This window comes from Thamnophis sirtalis, unplaced genomic scaffold (genome assembly GCF_051295495.1).
Source record: "Thamnophis sirtalis isolate CommonGarterSnake01/CBP01778 unplaced genomic scaffold, rThaSir2_p1.2 scaffold_6, whole genome shotgun sequence".
Taxonomy (NCBI): Eukaryota; Metazoa; Chordata; class Lepidosauria; order Squamata; family Natricidae; genus Thamnophis; species Thamnophis sirtalis.
In genome coordinates, this window is record NW_028261386.1 from 2,988,018 (window position 1) to 3,010,267 (window position 22,250).

A 22,250-nucleotide genomic window follows, 5' to 3' on the forward strand; every position below is an offset into this window, starting at 1 on the left:
TGATGCTCCAGCTGCTCGGTGGGAGTCATGCAGGTGCCGTACGTTGTACACGCATGCGCGAAGGAGGGCCTTCTCTGTTGCAGCTCCGGCCCTTTGGAACGAACTCCCCGCGGAGATTCGGACCCTCACCTCTCTCCCTGCTTTCCAAAAAGCCGTTAAAACCTGGCTGTGTTGGCAGGCCTGGGGGTGATGAGCTCCCCTCCCCTCTCGACAGGTGTGGTTGTTGGTCATTTTAAATGTCTATTTCGTACTTGTATGTTTCCCCTTCCCGTTTAAGTTGTTCGCCGCCGTGAGTCCTTTTAGGGAATAGGGCGGCATATAAATAAAATAAAACTTAAACTTAAACAATTGGCCCGGTTGCCTTAAAAACAGGTAAGGAACACGGGTGGGCCCAATGAGCTACTGTTCCGGTACGGTGGCCGCTGCTCCCAGTTGCCACCGATATGCCCGTACCGGGCCATATCACCCAGAACCCACCACTGCTCCACAGCCATTTGCACTACTCAAGGTGACCTTGAGAACACAGAGAAACCTGCAAGCCGCCTCAACGATTCTCTAAAAGGATGCACATGACCAGCTGTCTGCAAGGAGTATAAATTGACTATTGGCTTACCTGAAGGGTCCTTTTCTGTACGCTGTGAGGAGAGTCCAAGCATGGGTTAAATTCTGTCTGACTGCCCTGGACTGCCCTAATTGAAAGATCTTTAGCCACGCCTCCTCTTCCGGCTCCCCAGATTTTTTGATGAAGGCGTGGACCTGTAACACCATTCAAATGTGGTTCCATTGAGTCTGTCAACATCAATTGTATAAGTCTGGTCCGGTAACAAAGTCACAAATCCACATCAAGAAGGTTAAAGGTTTATTGCATTTATATGCCGCCCTATTCCCGGAGGGACTCAGGGTGGCTAATAAACCCCGGGGGTGGGGGGGGTAATGCAATGCGTATACACATGGAAGCTATGAGAGAGAGACCCTAGGGCGGGGTTGGATTGCCGCACAGAGAAGTCACGCTGCCACCACTCTCCAAAGCTCACTCCGAATTGCAGGGGAAAAAACTGCAGCAAAAATGGAAACGAAATGGCCGCCTGAAGTGTTTCCCTTACTCAAAATGGCTGCTGCAACGACTACTGCTGGAGAAAAGTGGCGCCAAATTCAAATCAAGAAAGGTGATGGCGGGAACAGCTGGGTCCTCGCACCACTGACCATCGTGCCAAACGCCACAATCTAGCGCAAGTGGCTGGGCCCCCTCGCTGCTGACCTCTGCGCCAATACAAAGGGCGAACGCGGCAGCTCCCAAGCCGGCTCGCGTCGTCCAGCAAGTCGGATAAGCCGCGCGCGCCTGGAGACGCCTGGAACAAGCGCAGGCAAGAAGCAGAAGCCAGGGAAACAAAAAGCCACTTTAAACAGACCTTAATTTTCTCGTAGGATGGAAATTATCTGGTTGGAAAGTCCAAGTTAAGGTTACATTTCTGTTGATATTCTGGAACCACTGAAAATGTGTCCATTGGGCCAGAACTGAATTGAAAAATCTGGGGAGCCGGAAGACGAGGCGTGGCTAAAGATCTTTCAGTTCAGTCCAGGGCAGTCAGACAGAATTTAACCCATGCTTGGACTCTCCAAGCAGCGTACAGGAAAACCTTCCATTCCTCACCATCCAGTCAGAGCTGAAGAAGCTTCTTTGAGGAGAAGCGAAACGTCTTCAAAGAAAAACAAGGAAGTCCAGTTGCCTCTTGAGAAAAGCACCTTTGGGACAACCATGAGTCTGGATGACGGAAAATCTCCATTGACGTTTAGCTATACAATTAGGGATGAACACCCTTTGGTGTGGGAGTAGGAATGGATTTCCAGAGGGAAAAAATTGCAGGAACCAGGAGCACCACTCAGGTGGCCTTGAGGACACAGTCAAACCTCCAAGTGGCCTCAATGTCTCTCTAAATAGGATGCAAATGACCAGCTGTCTGCAAAGAGTATGAACCCTTCCATTCCCCACCATCCAGTCAGAGCTGAAGAAGCTTCTTGGAGGAGAAGCGAAAGGGATTCAAAGCAAAACAAGGAAGTCCAGCTGCCTCTTGAAAAAGCACCTTTGGGACTACCATGACCTGGATATGACTGAGAATCTCCATAGGCATCTATTGAGCAAATGTCGTCCTTCCTTAGACACAAAGCCAGTTGAGCATCTTTGGGCGATGTCAAAATTGAACAGCCATCTCTCAACAAGGGGGACGGACGGACAGGGGGGACGGGACGGACAACATCATCATCTATCTCCAGTCTACAACACAGTCCTTTCAAGAGTTCCAAGAAGGCTCCACACACCCATGTGCACCACTCAGGTGACCCTGAAGACACAGATAAACCTCCAAGTGGCCTCAATGACTCTCTCAAAGGATGCAAATGACCAGCTGTCTGCAAGGAGTATAAATCCTTCCTTTCCCCACCATCCAGTCAGAGCCGAAGAAGCTTCAACCCCAGCCTGCAAGCAGGAGGTGAGTGGGTGGGTGGGCTTTATTGCGTTTCAGGCATTTCCCACCCAGACAGCAGGGTGCATCCGACTTCTGTGTTTGTGTTTGTTTGAGAGAGGGGTGAGGGAGGGAGGAAGGAGTGGGAGGGAGAAAAAAAGAATGAAGGAAACTTTTTCGCAAAGGAGAAAAACAAATGCTATCGCTTTAAATCGGAACTGAGCATGCCTGGCTGTGGAATTCTGGGAGTTGAAGTCCACAAGTCTAAAAAAATTTGAAACCCACCATTGTGTCAGTGCCTCACCAGCCATAAACCTCACCGCACGTCACTGGTGGCCTCAATGACTCTCTAAAAGGATGCAAATGACCAGCTGTCTGCAAGGAATATAAACCCTTCCATTCCCACCCATCCAATCAGAGCTGAAGAAGCTTCTTGGAGGAGAAGCGAAAGGGATTCAAAGAAAAACAAGGAAGTCCAGCTGCCTCTTGAAAAAAAAGCACCTTTGGAACAACCGTGACCTGGATATGACTGAGAATCTCCATGGAAAAGAATCCCTGGTCTGCACACGGATGCGAAGCTAGATCAAGATTTCAAACTTACTTTGAAATTGGCACCACCTCCAGCACATCCAAGCCAACTCTTGGGTTGTGGTTTAGCTGCTTCACAAACCCACTGTCGACCACATACCTGAAGAAAAGGAAGTCAGAAATACAAGTTTTATCAAAATTGGGGGCAAACCTAAATTCACACGCAAAGGTCAAGCATCTTAAATAGAAAAAGCATGAGAAAAGAAATTGCAAAAAAAAAAACATTGATTAAGGACAATGGTTTGTCTTTTTAGATGGAGGTCAAAGTGATGAACCTGTTTGAAAAGCAAGAGATGGAGAGTTCTAGTTCCACCTTAGGCATGAAAGCCAACTGGGTGACTTTGGGACAACTACCGAAAGATGGAGAGTTCTAGTTCCACCTTAGCCATGAAAGCCAACTGGGTGACTTTGGAACAACTACCAAAAGATGGAGAGTTCTAGTTCTACCTTAGGCATGAAAGCCAACTGGCTGACTTTGGGATTTTAACCAGGAGATGGGGAGTTCTAGTCCCACTTCAGCCATGAAAGTCAGCTGGGTGACTGTGGGCTAATCATTTTCTGAGCCCAACTCACACTGAATGGGAAATAGGAGAAAGAAGGTAGGTTTGGTGCCTTGGGTTACATTCAAATAATGTGGGTGGGTTGCAAATAAAGAAAATAAAAATAAATAACTTCCAGGTATTAATAAAAACTATAAAAGGCATGTGATCCTCAGCCTAGACTAGAGCTTCCAGTTTATTACCCAGGACTCTCAATGTGATTGCAAACCCCTCTCTTAGCCTCTGCAAGGCCCCATGTCTCCATACGACCTGCTGTACGACCACCACGACTTACCACCAAAAATGCCAGGCTCAATCATGGTCGTAACTCAAGGACTATCTGGATTAAACAGCTCCAGAGTTCAGCCACAAGATCCACATCTCTTGTGGCCCACTAGCTGCCAGCCGAGGCAGACTCGGACGATGAGGAGTTTGGGGAGGAACTTGGGCCAGTGCTGGAGTCTGGGGAAAGCTCTTATGGTTGCTCTGCGTTGGACACAGAGATAGAGACGGGGCTATCTGACATTTCCCAGACACCGGAGAGGCAGCTGCCTTTGGCAGTGAGGAGGAAGAACAGCTGGGGCCTATTCCAAATGCATATATGTGCAGAGCAGTTAAGAGAGGTGAACAACGGAGAACAAGGAGTTGACTCGGGAAGCAAAGCATGCGTGGGCACTGAATGGCCCCTCCCTGACTGGGGAATAAATAGAAGGAAAGAGGAGTGGTGGTTGTAGGAGACAACAGTTCGTATTTCTGAAGATTTTGCTCATGGTGTTTTGTGCAACAAAGCCTGCCTTGCCAGAACCTACCGTATTTTTTGGAGTATAAGATGAAACTTTTTCCCCCAAAAAAGAGGGTGAAAATCTGGGTGCGTCTTATACACTGAAAGCAGCATTTTTGGCCTCCTGAAACCCCGCCCCCTTTGCAAAAATGGACGTGCAGAGGGTTTGGGAGGCTTGCAAAGTGTGCCTGAGGTCTGGGGAGGGCCATTTTTGCTCATTCCCCCCCCCCCAGCTCCTCAGGAGCACTCTACCAGCCTCCCAAACCCTCTGACATCCTTTTTTTTTTTGGAAAAAAACAGGCAGTTTTGTCTCGTTTCCCCCCCCCCCCCCGAGCACTCTACAAGCCTCCCAAAGTTGTGCATGCCCCCCCCTTTTTTTTTTGCAATTAAATAAGGCGTGCAGAGGGTTTGGGAGGCCTGCAGTGCAAAAACCTTTTTTAAAAAAATTCACCTCTTCAAAATCATGGTGCCTCTTCAGTGGTGGGTTTAAAAAATTTTTCGAACCTACTCTGTGAGTGTGGCCTCCTTTGTGGGAGTGGCTTGCCAGCCATGTGTTCTCTCTCTCTCTCTCTCTCTCTCTCTCTCTCTCTCTCTCTCTCTCTCTCTCTCTCTCTCTCTCTGTCTCCTTCCTTTTGTCTCTCTATCCCTTTTTCCTTTTTTTCTTTCATCTCTCTCACTTTTTCTTTCTTTTTTCTTTTTTTATTTATTTCTTCCTTTCTCTTTCTCTCTCTGTGTGAGTCTCTCTGTGTGTGTATGTGTGTTTGTGTGTGTGTGTGTGGGAGAGAGAGAGAGAGAGAGAGAGAGAGAGAGAGAGAGAGAGAGAGAGAGAGAGGAGAGAGAGAGAGAGAGAGAGAGAGGGGAGGTGGGTTTCAAAAAAATTTGGAACCTCTTCTGTAGGTGTGGCCTGCTTTCCGGGTCCACTGGTGGAACCTCTTCTAACCGGTTCGGTAGATTTGACAAACCGGTCTACCAAACTGGTGTGAACTGGTAGGAACCCACCTCTGTGCCTCTTATACTCTGGTGTGTCTTATAGTCCGAAAAATACAGTAATTTGCAGCCTTTTGGCTGGGAGCTCAGGGCCTTGCAATTATTCCAAGGGACTGATAAGTTCTGTTACTGCAGTTAACTCTTTTGCAGGATTCTTGTCCGGATTTTTCCGGTGGGGGAATGCAATTAATTCACAAGAGGTAAATAAAGAGGGGGCTTTCGTGACAATGAGTCTATTTCTTGCTCCTGCTAAGGTGGGTCAGAACAACATCAACATCCCCGGAACTCTTACTTGATCCCATCGATAGTCAAAGACGTGGCTGCGATATTTGTGGACACGACACATTTCCTGATCCCTGGCGGAGGCGGCACGAATATCTGTCTTTGCTGATCTAAGCGACAAAATCCGGGTCAAAATGATCAGAGAGAAGAAAATAACGCCAATTTCCAAACTGGTTTCCCCAAGATTAAAATCAAAACCTGGTTCAGTTAGATTCCACCAGAGACCAGCAGCAGCCAGGCTGCAGAGCGAGGACTGTCTGAGCTGGACTACAACTGCCATCATTCCCATCCAAGGCAGTTGAAAGTATTGGGAATTGTAGTCAAGCATACTAAGAGGCAGCACTGGGTTTCTCTTTTCATAGAATCATAATACTGGAAGGGACCTTGGAGGTCTTCTAGCGTAACCCCCTTGCCCAAGGCAGGTGACCTTATACCAGGGTTGCTCAAACTTGGGAACTTTAAGACTTGTGGACGGCAACAAGACTGTTGGTGGTGCAATACTGGAAGAAGGAAGACTTGCCTGCAACTCAAGAATGGACACTGAAAGTCACAAACTTAGCCGAGATGGCTAAAATATCGGCATATCTTAAAGACCACTCAAATGAGAGATATAAACGAGACTGGAAAAAATGGATTGACTATATACAAAATAAATACGGGACCAAGAAATTCCAGTTAGCCTATGCTTAAGATCAGGAATGATTTAAATTGTTTAAAGTTAGTTCAGTAAGAAGAAGCTAAGGTCAATGTAGAATGTCATTAATTTCTTTATTTCTTTTTTCTCAATAGATTTTAGACTGTGTTAGTTAAAAATCCATACCATGTACGGGTTCTGGGAAGTCGGGGGGGGGGAGGAGGAGTGGGGTTGGGGGGAAGAGGAGTGGGGTTGGGGGGGGGAGGGAGGGAGGGGTATACATTAGGCTAGAAACTAGAACTATCTTGACATACAAAAAATTGTACTTCGATGTCTTACTGATTGAGGAATGATGAAATGTTTGTTTTAAAAGAAATAAAACTTTTGAACTGAAAAAAAAAAGACTTGTGGACGTCGACTCCCAGAATTCCCCAGCCAGTATGTGGACGTCAACTCCCAGAATTCCCCAACCAGCATGTGGATGTCAACTCCCAGGATTCCCCAGCCAGCATGTGGATGTCAACTCCCAGGATTCCCCAGCCAGCATGTGGACGTCAACTCCCAGAATTCCCCAACCAGCATGTGGATGTCAACTCCCAGAATTCCCCAACCAGCATGTGGATGTCAACTCCCAGGATTCCCCAACCAGCATGTGGATGTCAACTCCCAGGATTCCCCAGCCAGCATGTGGACGTCAACTCCCAGAATTCCCCAACCAGCATGTGGATGTCAACTCCCAGAATTCCCCAACCAGCATGTGGATGTCAACTCCCAGGATTCCCCAGCCAGCATGTGGATGTCAACTCCCAGGATTCCCCAGCCAGCATGTGGACGTCAACTCCCAGAATTCCCCAACCAGCATGTGGATGTCAACTCCCAGAATTCCCCAACCAGCATGTGGATGTCAACTCCCAGGATTCCCCAACCAGCATGTGGATGTCAACTCCCAGGATTCCCCAGCCAGCATGTGGACGTCAACTCCCAGAATTCCCCAACCAGCATGTGGATGTCAACTCCCAGAATTCCCCAACCAGCATGTGGATGTCAACTCCCAGGATTCCCCAACCAGCATGTGGACGTCAACTCCCAGGATTCCCCAGCCAGCATGTGGACGTCAACTCCCAGAATTCCCCAACCAGCATGTGGATGTCAACTCCCAGAATTCCCCAACCAGCATGTGGATGTCAACTCCCAGGATTCCCCAGCCAGCATGTGGACGTCAACTCCCAGAATTCCCCAACCAGCATGTGGATGTCAACTCCCAGAATTCCCCAACCAGCATGTGGATGTCAACTCCCAGAATTCCCCAGCCAGCATGTGGATGTCAACTCCCAGGATTCCCCAGCCAGCATGTGGACATCGACTCCCAGAATTCCCCAGCCGGCATGTGGACGTCAACTCCCAGAATTCCCCAGCCAGCATGTGGATGTCAACTCCCAGAATTCCCCAGCCGGCATGTGGACGTCAACTCCCAGAATTCCCAAGCCAGCATGGCTGGCTGGGGAATTCTGAGAGTTGAAGTCCACAAGTCTTAAAGTTCCCAAGTTTGGACACCCCTGCCTTATACAATCACATTTAAATGGTGGTCCTATCTTTTAGAATTATCCTTCTTTATTGGCCAAGTGTGATTGGGCACACGAGGAATTTGCCTCCAGTGCATAAGCTCACAGTGTACATACATCAACAGTGATAGATCATTATTATAGTCATTGTAAAAATACATTCACCATAACACACTAGATACAACACTTAGCATATAGTCTTGGAAACCTTCCACTGATGGGAGTACCCACAACTCTGGGGGCCAAATGAGATTTTGAAAAAAAGGCTGAGGAAAAATGTTGTCACAACATTTTATAGAATGCTGGGAAATGCAGTAGATGTTAAGGACACAACTCTGAGAAAATCCGGATACGTGCAATAAAAGAATTTTAAGGCAAAGAAGGACCAGGGGTGACATGATAGCAGTCTTCCAATATCTCAGAGGCTGCCCCAAAGAAGAGGGAGTCAAGCTATTTTCCAAGCCACCTGAAGGTAGAAGAAGAAGCAATGGGTGGAAACTAATCAAGGAGAGAAGCAACTTAGAACTGAGGAGAAATTTCCTGACAGTGAGGACAATTAATCAGTGGAACAGAAGTTGCCTCCAGAAGTTGTGAATGCTCCAATACTGGAAGTTTTTAAGAAGATGTTGGATAACCATTCATCTGAAGTGGTGTAGGGTTTCCTTCCTGACCAGAGGGTTGGACTAGAACAGTGTTTCCCAACTTTATCAACTTGAAGATGTCTGGTCTTCAACTCCCAGAATTCCCCAGCCAGCGAATGCTGGCTGGGGAATTCTGGGAGTTGAAGTCCAGACATCTTCAAGTTGCCAAGGTTGGGAAACACTGGACTAGAAGACCTCCAAGGTCCCTTCCAACTCTGTTATTCTTTTACACATAGAGTAAGCTGAACTTGAGTCTCCGGTCTTACAGTCTCTTGGTGACCTAATTTAAATCTAAATCTAACAAAGAGAAGGAGTAGGGGGTGACATGCTAGCAGTATTCCCGTATTTGAGGGGCTGCCATAGAGAAGAGGGGGATCAAACTATTCTCCAAAGCACCTGAAGGCAGAAGAAGCAATGGGAGGAAACTAATCAAGGAGAGAAGCAACCTAGAACTAAGGAGAAATTTCCTGACAATTAGAACAATTAATCAGTGGAACAGAATTTGCCTCCAGAAGTTGTAAATGCTCCAACACTGGGAGTTTTTAAGAAGATGTTGGATAACCATTTGTCTGAAGTGGTGAAGGGTTTCCTGCCTAAACGGGGGGGTTGGACTAGAAGACCTCCAAGGGCCCTTGCAAATCTGTTATGCTCACCTGTTGGCATGCAGCCATACAACGGCAAGATAAGTAAGCCATCCACGGAGCGATCTCTGACTTCAAAGCGGTAGTCTATCATTTCGGCTTTCTGGAAGAGAAGCTCGCAAGCTCTTTCGATCTCCGATTGCCCTAGTGGGAAACCACAAACACATTTAAGGTATTGTTCTGAAGAAATGAGGGAAAGGCTACAGGTAATCCTTCGACTTGCAACGATAGCTCCTTTAACGATCGTTCAAAGTTACAACGGCACTGGAACAAAAACGGGACTTTTTTAGTTTGCTTGCTTAAATAAATAGTTGATAATGGTAACAAGGTATATTTCTATGTTGGCTGGAGGTGAGGAAGCTGGATGTAAGTTAATAAATGATTTCGTTACAAATATTATTATTATTATTAATAATAATAATATGATAAGAGTTATAGTTAATGACATATATATGTACTGGCTTAATATAAGGAATTTGGATATAAATTGCAAACAATGATTTGGAAAAAAAAGGCCTAGAAATTTAACTAATTAATTCTTATTTTGAATATGTTATAAAGGTATAATGTTATTGGATATATGAAAGTAGATAACAGAAAATGTAACTAAGTTCTATAATTAGTAAGGGTTCACCGACAAATGCGCGATAGACATATGCGCGCCAACAAAACTGCGACGGACAAATGAGCGCCGTCAAAATCGCTAATTGATTTTTGACAATAGCGCGCCGACAAATGCGCGCCGACAAAATCGCGTCATCAGCAAACTATAGACAGCCCAGTGAGTGTGCTGGGCCTTTAACATAGTGGGATGATCTTGTTTGTCTTTTAACTCTTTTTAAAATTCATTTTCTGTAAGCTGCCCGGAGTCCTTCGGGATTGGATGGCCTATAAATTTAATAAATCCAAATCCAATCCAAGGCGTATACGTACGTTATAACCCTAACCCTAAAAAATTTTCGATTTTATTGTGCTTGTCTTTTGTTGGCGCAATTTTGACGTTGCAAATTTGTAGGCAAGATTTTGACGTCGCATTTTAATTGGCGATATTTTGTCGGCGCGCATATGTCTATCGCGCAATTGTCGGGTCACGCTTAGTAAGTAGTAATTTAGTAACTTATAGACGGTTATGTTAAATAAATAATTGATAAGGGCAATAAGGTATATATGTAGACCTGCTAAGAAAATTGTTCTGCGTATGCAGAGAGCCGAAAATCAAGATGGCGTCCCCGAAAGAGAACCGGTTTGGAGGCATGACAGACATGGGTTGCTGCCGGTTCCAGAAACCCAGGCCACCAAGTTTCTACCGGTTCAGTCAAACCGGTCCAAACTGGTAGGAATCCACCAATGGCTGGAGCAGGAGTCAACCTGGTCACGCCAACCCACACTCCCCCAGCCCTCTGAGGTCAAACACAACTCTCACGCGGCCCTAAATGAAATTGAGTTAGACATCCCTGCTGCATACAAGGAGTTAGTGATTTTCCACAGGATAACTTCAAAACACTTGCCTGTCAGGAAAACGAGGATGTCTCCCGCCGAGCCGTTCAAATGGACATCCAAGGTCACTCTGACAGTCTGAAACACAACACAATACAATAGCAGAGTTGGAAGGGACCTTGGAGGTCTTCTAGTCCAACCCCCTGCCTAGGCAGGGAACCCTACACCGTTTCACACAAATGGCTATCCAACATCTTCTTAAAGACTTCCAGTGTTGGGATTTTTTTTTCTTGTACTAATCAGGCTGTTTGCTATTTGCTGCAAGGAGACAAGTCAATAACTATAAATGCCTATAGAAACTTCAAATTATTAGACTTATTTTTTTAAAGGCTGCTTTATTATTGTTCTAGACCCGGGATGGCAAACCTATGGCACAAGTGCCACAGGTGGCACGCGGACGCATTTGTCAGGGAGCGCAAGGCATGTGCGCTGTTCAGCCTTTTGTAAAGCCATTTTTTGCCCTCCTCAGGCTCCTATAAAGCCTCTGGAGCCTGGGGAGGGCGAAAAAAGCATGGAAAAATGGGGGGTGGAGCGCCTCTCATTCGCACATGCGCACTGGGGGAATCACACGTTGCGTTATGGGTGTGGCACGCCCACGCACGAGCCTCCCTGCGCTCCCCCCCCCATGGCACGCAAGCCAAAAAAAGTTTGCCATCGCTGTTCTAGACAACTTAACAAAATGAAGAAGCTTTTTAAAACAAATGCTTGATCTGAAGAGGCCCCGTGCTATTGTATCTCCTTTTAAATAGCGTAGAATAACGTAAACTTCCAGAAAGCCACGTCAATTTTAACAGCATCTGTACAAGTATAGTCTGAAATGTAACACTACAAACAGTGTATATTGTCTGTGCTGTTTGCTGTTTGTTGCAAGGAGGCAAATTGTTGGGAGGCAAAAGCAGATCCCCCCCACCCTTATTTTTCTCGCCAAAAGCTAGGTGCGTCTTATACTTCGGAGCATCTTATACTCCGAAAAATACGATTGTTGGGTAACGAAACGTCTGGAAGCAAACAACCGTGCTTAGAGAGCACCGAGGACTCTTCAACTAAACAAAACGAAAGTGACCAGCCAATACCTCTGTGATGAAGGCAGAGCTGTTGGCATCTCTGGGACCCAGAGCATCACAGAAGATCTCCTCCACCAGGTATTTCCTTCCTGGAATCTCCACCACGGAGCAATTTCCAAAGAAGGCCGAGAACTTCTCCACGTCCAAGGTGGCGGACATCACCACGACCTTCAAGGGTTCCTTCCTTTGGATTTCTTTTTCCCCGTGGAACAGCTGCTTCAACAGGCCAAAGAGGATATCCTGAAAGAGAAGTGGTCCTAACGTCCACGTTTTGAACCGCGGCCCCCTTTCAAACATGGAACACACTATGATCTCTCACGGCCAATCCTAAATTGATCTTTTCATTGGCAAACATATTCCCAGCTGTGTGGGAAATACCAACTGCAGGTGTTCTGACCCAGGCTTCCTTAAAAAGCAAGAAACAGAGTCTTGGTGCCAGCAAAACCCTTTTTATTGACACAACTGTGAATTCCTTTCATTCACAGTCAGCAAGGCTTTAGCAAACAGTCTGTCAGGCCTGCAATTATATTCCTTTTAGAATTTTGGCCTGCCACACTTTCTCTTATTTCATTATGCTGTTTCATTAGTATAGTTGATGGGAGGGGGGAATAGTAAAGAGTAGGATTGTGGAATGTATTGTTTTCATTCTTTACTAGAAGCCAAGGTCATCCTTTCTCTCCGCACCAGTACACCTGACCGGAAGCAGCTGGGTGTGGATGCCAGCGTGGAAGGAGAAGATTGGACCATGTGATGGATTGTGGGTGTGGGGACAAGATCATGAACTTTTAACTGGGGGGAATTCTGATGTCATTTCCGGTATTGGGATTAACATAGATGTGCCTAAAATGTCTGTCTTATTAAATTGGAACTTTAAGGATCGTTTTGCCTTTGATTCTGATTTAATTCTACATGATACTTGGAATACTGACACAGTCTTTCAGAGGAATGTTTATCCACACAAACTTTATCTCGTTTGGAGAGCTGCCAGATAACTAGTTTCCTAATGCAGGGCAAGGCAAAACTTGGCACAGAGTCTCTTATAGTCACAAATAAAACTTTCCACTCTTGAAACGACCAAATGAACGAATTGTTTCCTGCAAAAGCCCCCTCCCCATTCGCTCCTCTTTTGTTTCCTATGGGAGGGGGCCAATCACCTCCAAGGTGTGGCTCTACTCCCAAGTCGACTCTGCTTTCTTAGTTGTTCTTGTCTTCCGGCAGCTCTGCGCATGCGCACACTGGGAACAGGCTCCAGCTGTTCCTCTGCCTCGCTGCTGTCTAACTCCCTCTCTGCCTCCGACGCAGAGCCCTCGTCCGAGCTTTCCTCAACCCCCAGGACCGGCCCATTTTCCTCCCCAACCTCCTCACTGTCTCGATTCTGCTGCCAGCTCTCCTGGCACAACAGCAGGTAGTCTTCGACTTATGACCCCAATTGAGCTCAACATTTCTGTTGCTAAGCAAGACAGTTGTTAAGTGAGTTTTGCCCCATTTTACTGACCGTGCAGAGACTCCGTTCGTGAGCTTCGTCCAGAATAACGACGCTGTATTGGGCCAGATGTGGGTCTGCCAGGATTTGCCTCAACAAGCACCCATCCGTCAAATACTTGATCGCAGTTTCCTGTGACATTTAGAATCAATAGTTAGTCAGGAATGTCCCGTGGATTATAGCAAAGAAAACTCTTTAAGCTGCTCCATTCAGAAAAAAACAATGCTTTTTGTTTAATGACTTTTTAAAAAGTACTAAAAAGTAAAGGGAACATTTTCTCCTGCCCAGTCATGTTTAACTCATCAAATAAGAACTAGGGCTTATTTTCGGGAAAACACATTTTCAGGGTGATCAACGTGGCTGGGCGCCCCGCCCCTGGCGCAAACACAACAGTCAGCAAGCGCCCGGGGACCGACAGTTGGCACACTCTGGGGCTGCAGAGAGCGGAAGACACAGAGCAGAAGACAATCCGGATGCACCGTGCAGGCTGCAGGCAAGCCGAGAGACGCAAAGACGAGCCTCCCGCAGCTTCCCGCTGCTCTGGCCCGTCACCGCTCAGCTTTCCTGTGGCCCACACAGCACATCCAGATCACCTCCTCCCGGTGGTGGGATTCAGCCAGTTCGCACCTATTCGGAAGAACCAGTTGTTGGAAGAAATCTCTTGTTTTTACCCACTTTACGGGGCTAATCCTGTAAGGAAGGCAGGAAGGAAACATTCTGGTGTTGTTTCTAGCCTCATCTTTATTGCCCTGATTACAGAAACTGCCTCTCCGGTTAACCCTCGTTACATTGTAACAGCTAAAACGAAGCACCCATCGATTTGAGTGACATTGAGTTGGCCACACCCACCCAGTCACATGACCACCGAGCCACGCCTACCCAGCTGGTCATTAGGACAGAGAACCAGTTGTTAAATTATTTGAATTCTACCACTGCCTCCCCCGCTCCCCGCACCTCTGCTTCTGCCTGCTGCTTGCACAGGTACTCAACTGATGTGTGCAGCTTCTGCCAGACACTGTCAGCCTACATGCGCTCTCAGTCTCCTATGCTGGCATTCACCACCTCCGTTCACTGGGGTGCAGTTTTGGCATAGAGCCGTGATGGCAAACCAATGGCACACATGCCACCGGTGACACACACAACCCTCTCTGCGGGCAAGCAAGCCATCGCCCCAGCTCAGCTGCACCGCACATGCGTGTGTGCCTCCTTCCCAATGGCTGGTTTTTTTTTATCTCTGCTGCACATGCGTGGGGTGCATAATAATAAATAATAATAAATAATAATAATAATAATAATAATAATAATAATAATAGTAATAAATATAATAAATATAGTAAATATAATAAATAATGATAAATAATAAATAATAATAATCAATAATCAATAATCACTATTAATCAATGATCAACATTAATCAATAATCAATAATAACCAATAATAATAATAACCAATAATAACCAATAATAATAAATAATAACCAATGAAAATAAATAATAATCAATAACTAATAATAACCAATAATCAATAACAACCAATAACAACCAATAATAATCAATAATAACTAATAATAACCAATAATAATAATATATAATAACCAATAACAACCAATAATCATAATAATAACCAATAACAACCAGTAATAACCAATAATAATACACAATAACCAATAATAATAAATAGTAACCAATAATAACTAATAATAACCAATAATAATAAACAATAACCAATAATAACCAATAATAGTAATAATAAATCATCAGGTCCTTGGAAAGAACTTATCAATGGATAAAAATGCCAAATCCAATCTACGCAATCTGACTGTGCAACCAACCATAATAACAACAATAACAATAACAACGACAAGTCTAAGCACCTTGCTCACGACGTGACGAAGAATAACAACAGAAAAGAGACATGGCAAAACAAAATATTACATGGTCAGCACATTTAAAAGAAAAAAACAGCAGGCATAGCAGATAGCAAGAAAACCTGATAATGGCTAAGAAGCACACAAAGCCGCAGTTGAGAAGACAATTTAAACAACATATAAAGACCTGTTTCTGACTGAAAAACCTAAAAAAAACCTGGCAGTTTCGTGTTCCTAAACCTAAGACAGGAATCTCTTCTGACTTTTTTTTTTAAAAGCAGACGAATCCAATAAATAACCACACCACTGAGGGTAGAACAAGAAGCAATGGGTGGAAACTAATCAAGGAGAGAAGCAACTTAGAACTGAGGAGAAATTTCCTCACAGTGAGAACAAATTAATCAGTGGAACAGAAGTTGCCTCCAGAAGTTGTGAATGCCCCAACACTGGAAGTCTTTCAGAAGATTTTGGATAGCCATTTGTCTGAAACGGTATAGGGTTTCCTGCCTAGGCAGGGGGTTGGACTAGAAGACCTCCAAGGTCCCTTCCAACTCTGCTATTGTATTGTATTGTATTGTATCTCAAGAATAAGCTGGATTCGAACACATACCTCTGAGATGCACTCCTCAAAGCGAACCTGGTATCCCACAAGGCCTCCCACTGGGCAGCCTAGCTCCTCTGCCACTCTTTCGGCCACAGAGATGGCAGCCATGCGCCGTGGCTGTGTCACAGCAATTGTGCCATGCCTGGCATACCCTGTAAAATAAGGGAGCAAAAGACACGATCGAGTTTTTGGAAAAATAAAAGAACTCCCTTTGACAAACATGTATTATTTTCTACACCTCTACACAAGGGACACAGTGGCTAAGATGCTGAGCTTGTCGTCAGAAAGGTTGGCAGTTCGGCGGTTCGAATCCCCAGTGCCGCGTAACGGAGTGAGCTCCCGTTCTTTGTCCCAGCTTCTGCCAACCTAGCAGTTTGAAAGCATGTAAAAAATGCAAGTAGAAAAATAGGGACCACCTTTGGTGGGAAGGTAACAGCGTTCCATGAGCCTTTGGCGTTGAGTCATGCCGGCCACATGACCACGGAGACGTCTTCGGGCAGCGCTGGTTCTTCAGCTTTGAAACAGAGAGGAGCACCGCCCCCCTAGAGTCGGGAACGACTAGCACATATGTGCGAGGGGAACCTTTATCTTTACCTTTACAGGTACTCCTTAAAACCATTTATTTAGTGACCATTCAAAGCTAGAAAAGGCACTGGAAAAAATGTGCCTCTCCCACATGTGCCCCATCCCTTGCACATGCGCAGGAGAGACTTGAAAATCAGCTTTCCAGAAGGAGGTGCATGCGCATGTGCGTCAGAGCTGAGCTGGGGTGACGGCTTGGGGCGTGGCCCGCATGCCGTATTTTCCCCATCACGGACCTATACACAAGAATCTCGTCACTTAAAGTTGAATACTAAATTGTGCCAGGTCAGTGTCAACACAATTCAAGAGGGGTTGGAGTTGGGACCCTTTATGGCAACGTGTTGTGGCCCAGCAGGAGCCGTTGGAGCTGCCATCAGACTCCGACAGCAAGGGGCCCTATGAGTCGGCTTTGGAGAATTTGGAGGACCCTGGACAGGGTTCCAACTCCGAGCAGGGCGCAGAGAGGCTGGTTGGTCACCAGGAGGCGCCTGAGCCTTGGACCAGTGGGGAGGAGATAAGGAAGTGTGATCCGGAAGTCAGCAGTGAGTTGTTCCTGGATGCCTGGCACCAGAGAGCTAATAGGCGTAAGGAACAATTACGCAGTTACAGGAGGTAATTGCACTCAGCTGGTGGTAATTAGGCTCCTCTCCAGACTATAAAAGGACTGCTTGTGCACACTCCCCTTTTGCAGACGTCAACGCATTAACTAATGTTGGATGAACAGTATTGTGAGCTTGGCAGGCTGGATTGCTGCCAGGGCTCATCTGTGATGGATTGCTGCCCAGGTTTGTCTGTGCCGGTTTGCTGCCAAGGGCTTGTCTGTCTGTGAATAAATTCTGTAAACTATCTTTGGCTCGGAGTGCTTTGGTGTGGGACGAGGGGGGTCAGAACAGCAATGTAATGAGTCTAAGCTAATGACATGCTTAACTCCGCCCTCCCAACTCGGCCTGCTCTTCTCCTTCCTAAACCTTGGCAATTACTCGGCCCCATGAATCTCGGACGTGGGATTCCCTCAGGCGAACGCGCTTTTACCTTCTTCAAATAAATATTTGGGAAGTTGTGTGGTTTTTCCGCTTCCCGTCTCACCGGTCACCACCACAAATGTGTCGCCTTGGATAGCCTCCACTAATTTCCTTCGCAATTTGCTAATGGGCAGCTGTGCAGAGCTGGGAGTTTTTTCCTTGCCTCCCTTCGGCATTTCAGGTTGTTGGCTCTGCGGGCACAAAACACGAGCAAAACGGATCAACCTGCAGTTAAGAGATACAGGAATCTCAACAGATCTTATTTCGTTACGTTTCCGTTAAGTTAATGAATGTTAAGACCAAGTGTGGGCTTCAAAAATTTCAGCAACGGGTTCTCTGCCCAGTTGTTGGGTGGGCGTGGCTAGGGTGGGCGTGGCCTAGTGGAGGGGGGCGTTTTCACCTTCCCCAGGCTCCAGAGGTTTTCCTCGAGCCTCTAGGAGGGTGAAAGCTGATTCCTCCGGGCTCTGGAGGCTGGAAACAGGCCCATTTCTGGCCTTCCGGAACTTGTGGGAAGCCTGTTTTTCAGCCTCCTCGAGCCTTCGCACAGGCCCTGCACTTACCTCGCATAACGGGCCTTGTGGAGACTCCTGGGAGGGGCGGGTTGAGTGGGGAGGAGAGGGATGGGAGGGGTGGGGTGGGCAGGGCCAGCCAAGGGTAGGATTTGAAGATTCTCCGAATCGACCATAAAGTTAGCTATAGATTCTCCCAAATCCAGCCGAACCCGTAGAAGCCCACCCAGGGGTGGGTTCCTGCCAGTTCTAAGCTCTTCTATAGAAGAGGTTCCACAAATCTACAGTGCCGTTTAGAACCGGTTCCAGCTCCCTCCCCCCGCCCGTCCGCACATCATCAAGATCAAGAGCGAGAGGAGGAATTCTGGGAGTTGAAGTCCACAAGTCTTAAAGCTGTCGAGTTTGAACACCCCGGGGTGTTTTTTTTTCCCTAAAGGGTTAGGGGTGCGAGGGTCTTGTAACTTGACAGCTTTAAGACTTGCGTGCTTCAAATGCCAGAGTTTCTGAGCCAACATTTTGGTTGCTAAGCAAGAACGTTGTTAAGTGAGTTTCACCACATTTTACAAGTCCCGGAGTCCTTGGGAGAAGGGTGACACATAAATCTAATAAACCAAACCAAGCCAACAAGTTGTCCACACCCACCCAGTCGCATGGCCGCAAGCCACTCCCACCCGGTCACATGGCCAGCAAGCTACTCCCACAAAGCAGGCCACACCTACAGAAGAGGTTCTAAAAAAATTTGAAACCCACCACTGAGCCTCCCCCCCTGGTTAAATCAATGCAATACAATAGCAGAGTTGGAAGGGACCTTGGAGGTCTTCTAGTCCAACCCCTTGCCTAGGGCAGGAAACCCTATACCGTTTCAGACAAATGGCTATCCAACATCTTCTTAAAGACTTCCAGTGTTGGGGCATTCACAACTTCTGGAGGCAAGTCCTTCCACTGATTCATTGTTCTAACTGTCAGGAAATTTTTGGGGACATTTTTGTTTACATTGTTATGTAGCACTTACTAAACATAGTATAGCCTATATTGTCACTGTACATCATGTCTACAATGAAATCTGGCACACTCCATCAGTATTATTGATCCCGTTTAGTTTACTTTAGGTTTTTTTTTTAAAGTTTAGTTTACATTATTGTCATTGCACATTGTTCAAGGAAATTAAATGCCGTCTTCAGTCTACATTATAACTATAAAAATAAAAACACAAAAAACACATCCTTCACGTGATGTATAATTGAAATTGAAATCCCCTGATATTGCATTAATTTTCAAAACCTCCTCTCAAAAACAAACCGAAAGCCAAGGGGAGTCGCTTCCAAAGGCATGCATGCAGTCAGAAACCGGCTGGTTGTATTGCAACCATTTTTGGTTTGCAACAGAAAAGGAAGAAAAAAGTTTGCAATTCCCCAGGTTGGGGATGCTGCATTGGGGGAAAAGAGAGACAGGGACACATTCATCTGGTGATTTTTAAAGGGGTGGGGGGAGAATCTGTAACAATTGCAATACTATGGTGAGGCATGCTGGGAGATGTAGTTCCACAGCATCACAACACAAGCCCAAGTAACTACGAGACTTAAACCGACGTCCCCCAGCCCCCGTCCTGCGCATGGGCTGGGCTGGGCTGTACTACACTTCCCATCCTCCACGGCCAGCGACGCCTTCCCACTGGAAACAATCCTTACCTTTTGCAAGCGAGCCCTTCCACAAGCAGCAACAGCCACGTGACTTCTGGAGAACACGTGGGGTTAGAGCACACACAGACCCCCCCGCACTGACGTCACGCCCTTCCTGGTAGAAGCCCCACCTACTCGTCCAGCCCCGCCCCCTTTTTTGATCAGCTGTAGCGCTTTGGACTGTCATCGGACGAGAAACTGATGGTTGGATTGATTTAGGAAGAAGGGGAGGGAGGGATTGATTATCTGCTGTCAATCTAGTCCGGGATTTATCAATTGCACCGATTAATGAATGGACGCTGAAAAGGTGGCGGAGTTTCTCACGACCACACAGGATAGCAGATCTATGTGCAATCCTCCACTGCCCTCTACTGCACTGTCTCTTGGCGACTTTCAGGTGGGTGGCTGGCTGAGGAATGCTGGGAGTTGAAGTCCACCCATAAAAAAAAAAACACAAGCTCATTGGGGAATTTTGGGAGTTGAAGTCCACCATCTTCAAGTATACTGGCTGGGGAATGCTGGGAGCTGAAGTCCACCATCTGAAAAGGAAAGTGGCTGGGGAATGTTGGGAGTTGAAGTCCACCATCAAGTATACTGGCTGGAGAATGCTGGGAGCTGAAGTCCACCATCAAGTATACTGGCTGGGGAATTCTGGGAGTTGAAGTCCACCATCAAGTATACTGGCTGGGGAATGCTGGGAGCTGAAGTCTACCATCTGAAAAGGAAAGTGGCTGGGGAATGTTGGGAGTTGAAGTCCACCATCAAGTATACTGGCTGGAGAATGTTGGGAGTTGAAGTCCACCATCAAGTATACTGGCTGGGGAATTCTGGGAGTTGAAGTCCACCATCAAGTATACTGGCTGGGGAATGCTGGGAGCTGAAGTCTACCATCTGAAAAGGAAAGTGGCTGGGGAATGTTGGGAGTTGAAGTCCACCATCAAGTATACTGGCTGGAGAATGCTGGGAGCTGAAGTCCACCATCAAGTATACTGGCTGGAGAATGCTGGGAGTTGAAGTCCACCATCAAGTATGCTTGCTGGGGAATGCTGGGAGCTGAAGTCCACCATCTGAAAAGGAAAGTGGCTGGGGAATGCTGGGAGTTGAAGTCCACCCATCTGAAAAGCAAAGTGGCTAGGGAATTCTGGGAGTTGAAGTCCACAGATCTTCAAGCATACTGGCTGGAGGATGCTGGGAGCTGAAGTCCCCCACCTAAAAAGCAAGCTTGCCAGGGTGTTGTGGCTGAGGAAGCCTGGGAGTTGAAGTCCATCATCTTCAAGCATACTGGCTGGGGAATGCGGAGAGTTGAAGTCCATTCATCTAAAAAGCAAGCTAGCCAGGAAATTCTGGGCATTAAAGTTCAGCATCTTCAAGCGTACTTGCTGGGGAATGCTGGGAGCTGAAGTCCACCATCTGAAAAGCAAAGTGGCTGAAGAATTCTGGGAGTTGAAGTCCACAGATCTTCAAGCATACTGGCTGGAGGATGTTGGGAGCTGAAGTCCCACATCTAAAAAGCAAGCTGGCCAGGGAATTCTGGGAGTTGTGGCTGAGGAATACTGGGAGTTGAAATCCACCAATCTAAAAAAAAACCCAAGCTAACTAGGGAATTCTGGGAGTTGAAGTCCATCTATCTAAAAAGCATATTGGCGTGGCCTAGTTGGCATCCTGTACCACAGCGGGGGTGGGGGAGGTGTTTTTGCCCTCCCTGGGCTCTGGAGGCTTTCCTTGAGCCTCTGGGAGAGTGAAAAGGGACTTTCTGGCCTTCCCGAACTTCCAACAGGCCCGTTTTTTGCCCTCCCCGAACCTCTGTGTGCTCCCTGCACTTACGGGCATCCAAAACGGGCTGCGTGGGGACTCCTGGGAGGGGCAAGGAAGGTGAAGTGGGTGGGGCCAGCCAGGAGTGGGATTTGAGGGTTCTCCAAACTGTACAGAATCTTAGCTACAAGTTCTTCCGAACCCAAGCAAACCCCCAGCAGCCCTCCCGTCCACGGTGTTGCAAAAATTCGGACACAATTTAGCAATTTAACACCAATCTAAGGGCAGCCCTAAAAAGGTTGTAAAATTGTGGACTGGCCACCAGAGGGCAGAAAAGGAACTGGGATGAGAAAGGCCTTTATTCCCTCATCTGCCTAAAATTGGGTGGGTTGGAGGGGGGAAAAAAATCCAGCCAGTGGAGTTTGGAAGAAGCTGAACCCAGAAATACATGTTGCTTTTTCCATGACCTTGAGGAAAAAGCAACTCTGGTTTTGAATGATGGAGAGGAAATTTTCCCTTTAGGGCAGTTCAGTTGTGTCCAAACTTGGGAACTTTTAAGACTTGTGGACTTCAACTCCCAGGATTCCTCTGCTTTAGGGTATTAGGTCCAGGGAGATTGCTAACTCACGGCAACAGAATATATTACAGGTAGTCCTGGTTTTACAATCATTCATTTAGTCACTGCTTGAACTTACAACAACACTGAAAAAAGTGGCTTATGAGTGTTTTCTTACACTTAAGACCGTTGCAGCATCCCCGTGGTCACATAATCAAAATTCAGATCCTTGGCAACTGGTTCATATTTATTTATTTTTAAACAATTTTTATTTATTTTTGAACAAAGACAAAAGAACATAAAAAACCTTACCTTCCATTACAAATTGTAGAAAGTGTGTTAGTTGGTTACAGTATTTCCATGCATCTCTTCCATAGTCGCCACCTGCTTTTCATATCAAATCGCATATTTTAAATTCTCCTATATTCATGTATATCACAATTATTATATCTCAACCTTGACTATAATTGTTTTTACATCCTTTCATGTATAATATTCAAAATCTAGAAAGATTATATGAT

General features: G+C 46.4%; 1 protein-coding gene across 1 annotated transcript in view; it reads right to left on the bottom strand.

Annotated features, from left to right (window-relative positions):
* The window catches only part of DHX40 (DEAH-box helicase 40), a 36,128-nt gene extending 16,654 nt beyond the window's left edge, over positions 1-19,474 (bottom strand). Inside the window, exons 1-9 of the mRNA XM_087717113.1 lie at positions 19,431-19,474; positions 17,244-17,424; positions 15,636-15,781; positions 13,171-13,290; positions 11,685-11,915; positions 10,623-10,689; positions 9,127-9,258; positions 5,647-5,746; positions 3,061-3,147 (exon numbers count right to left, since the gene is read on the bottom strand). Of these exons, the coding sequence (XP_087573239.1) occupies positions 3,061-3,147; positions 5,647-5,746; positions 9,127-9,258; positions 10,623-10,689; positions 11,685-11,915; positions 13,171-13,290; positions 15,636-15,781; positions 17,244-17,409 (1,049 nt within the window). The 5' untranslated portion in view covers positions 17,410-17,424; positions 19,431-19,474. The remainder of the gene's footprint in view (positions 1-3,060; positions 3,148-5,646; positions 5,747-9,126; positions 9,259-10,622; positions 10,690-11,684; positions 11,916-13,170; positions 13,291-15,635; positions 15,782-17,243; positions 17,425-19,430) is intronic.
* Between the last annotated feature and the right edge of the window lie 2,776 nt (positions 19,475-22,250).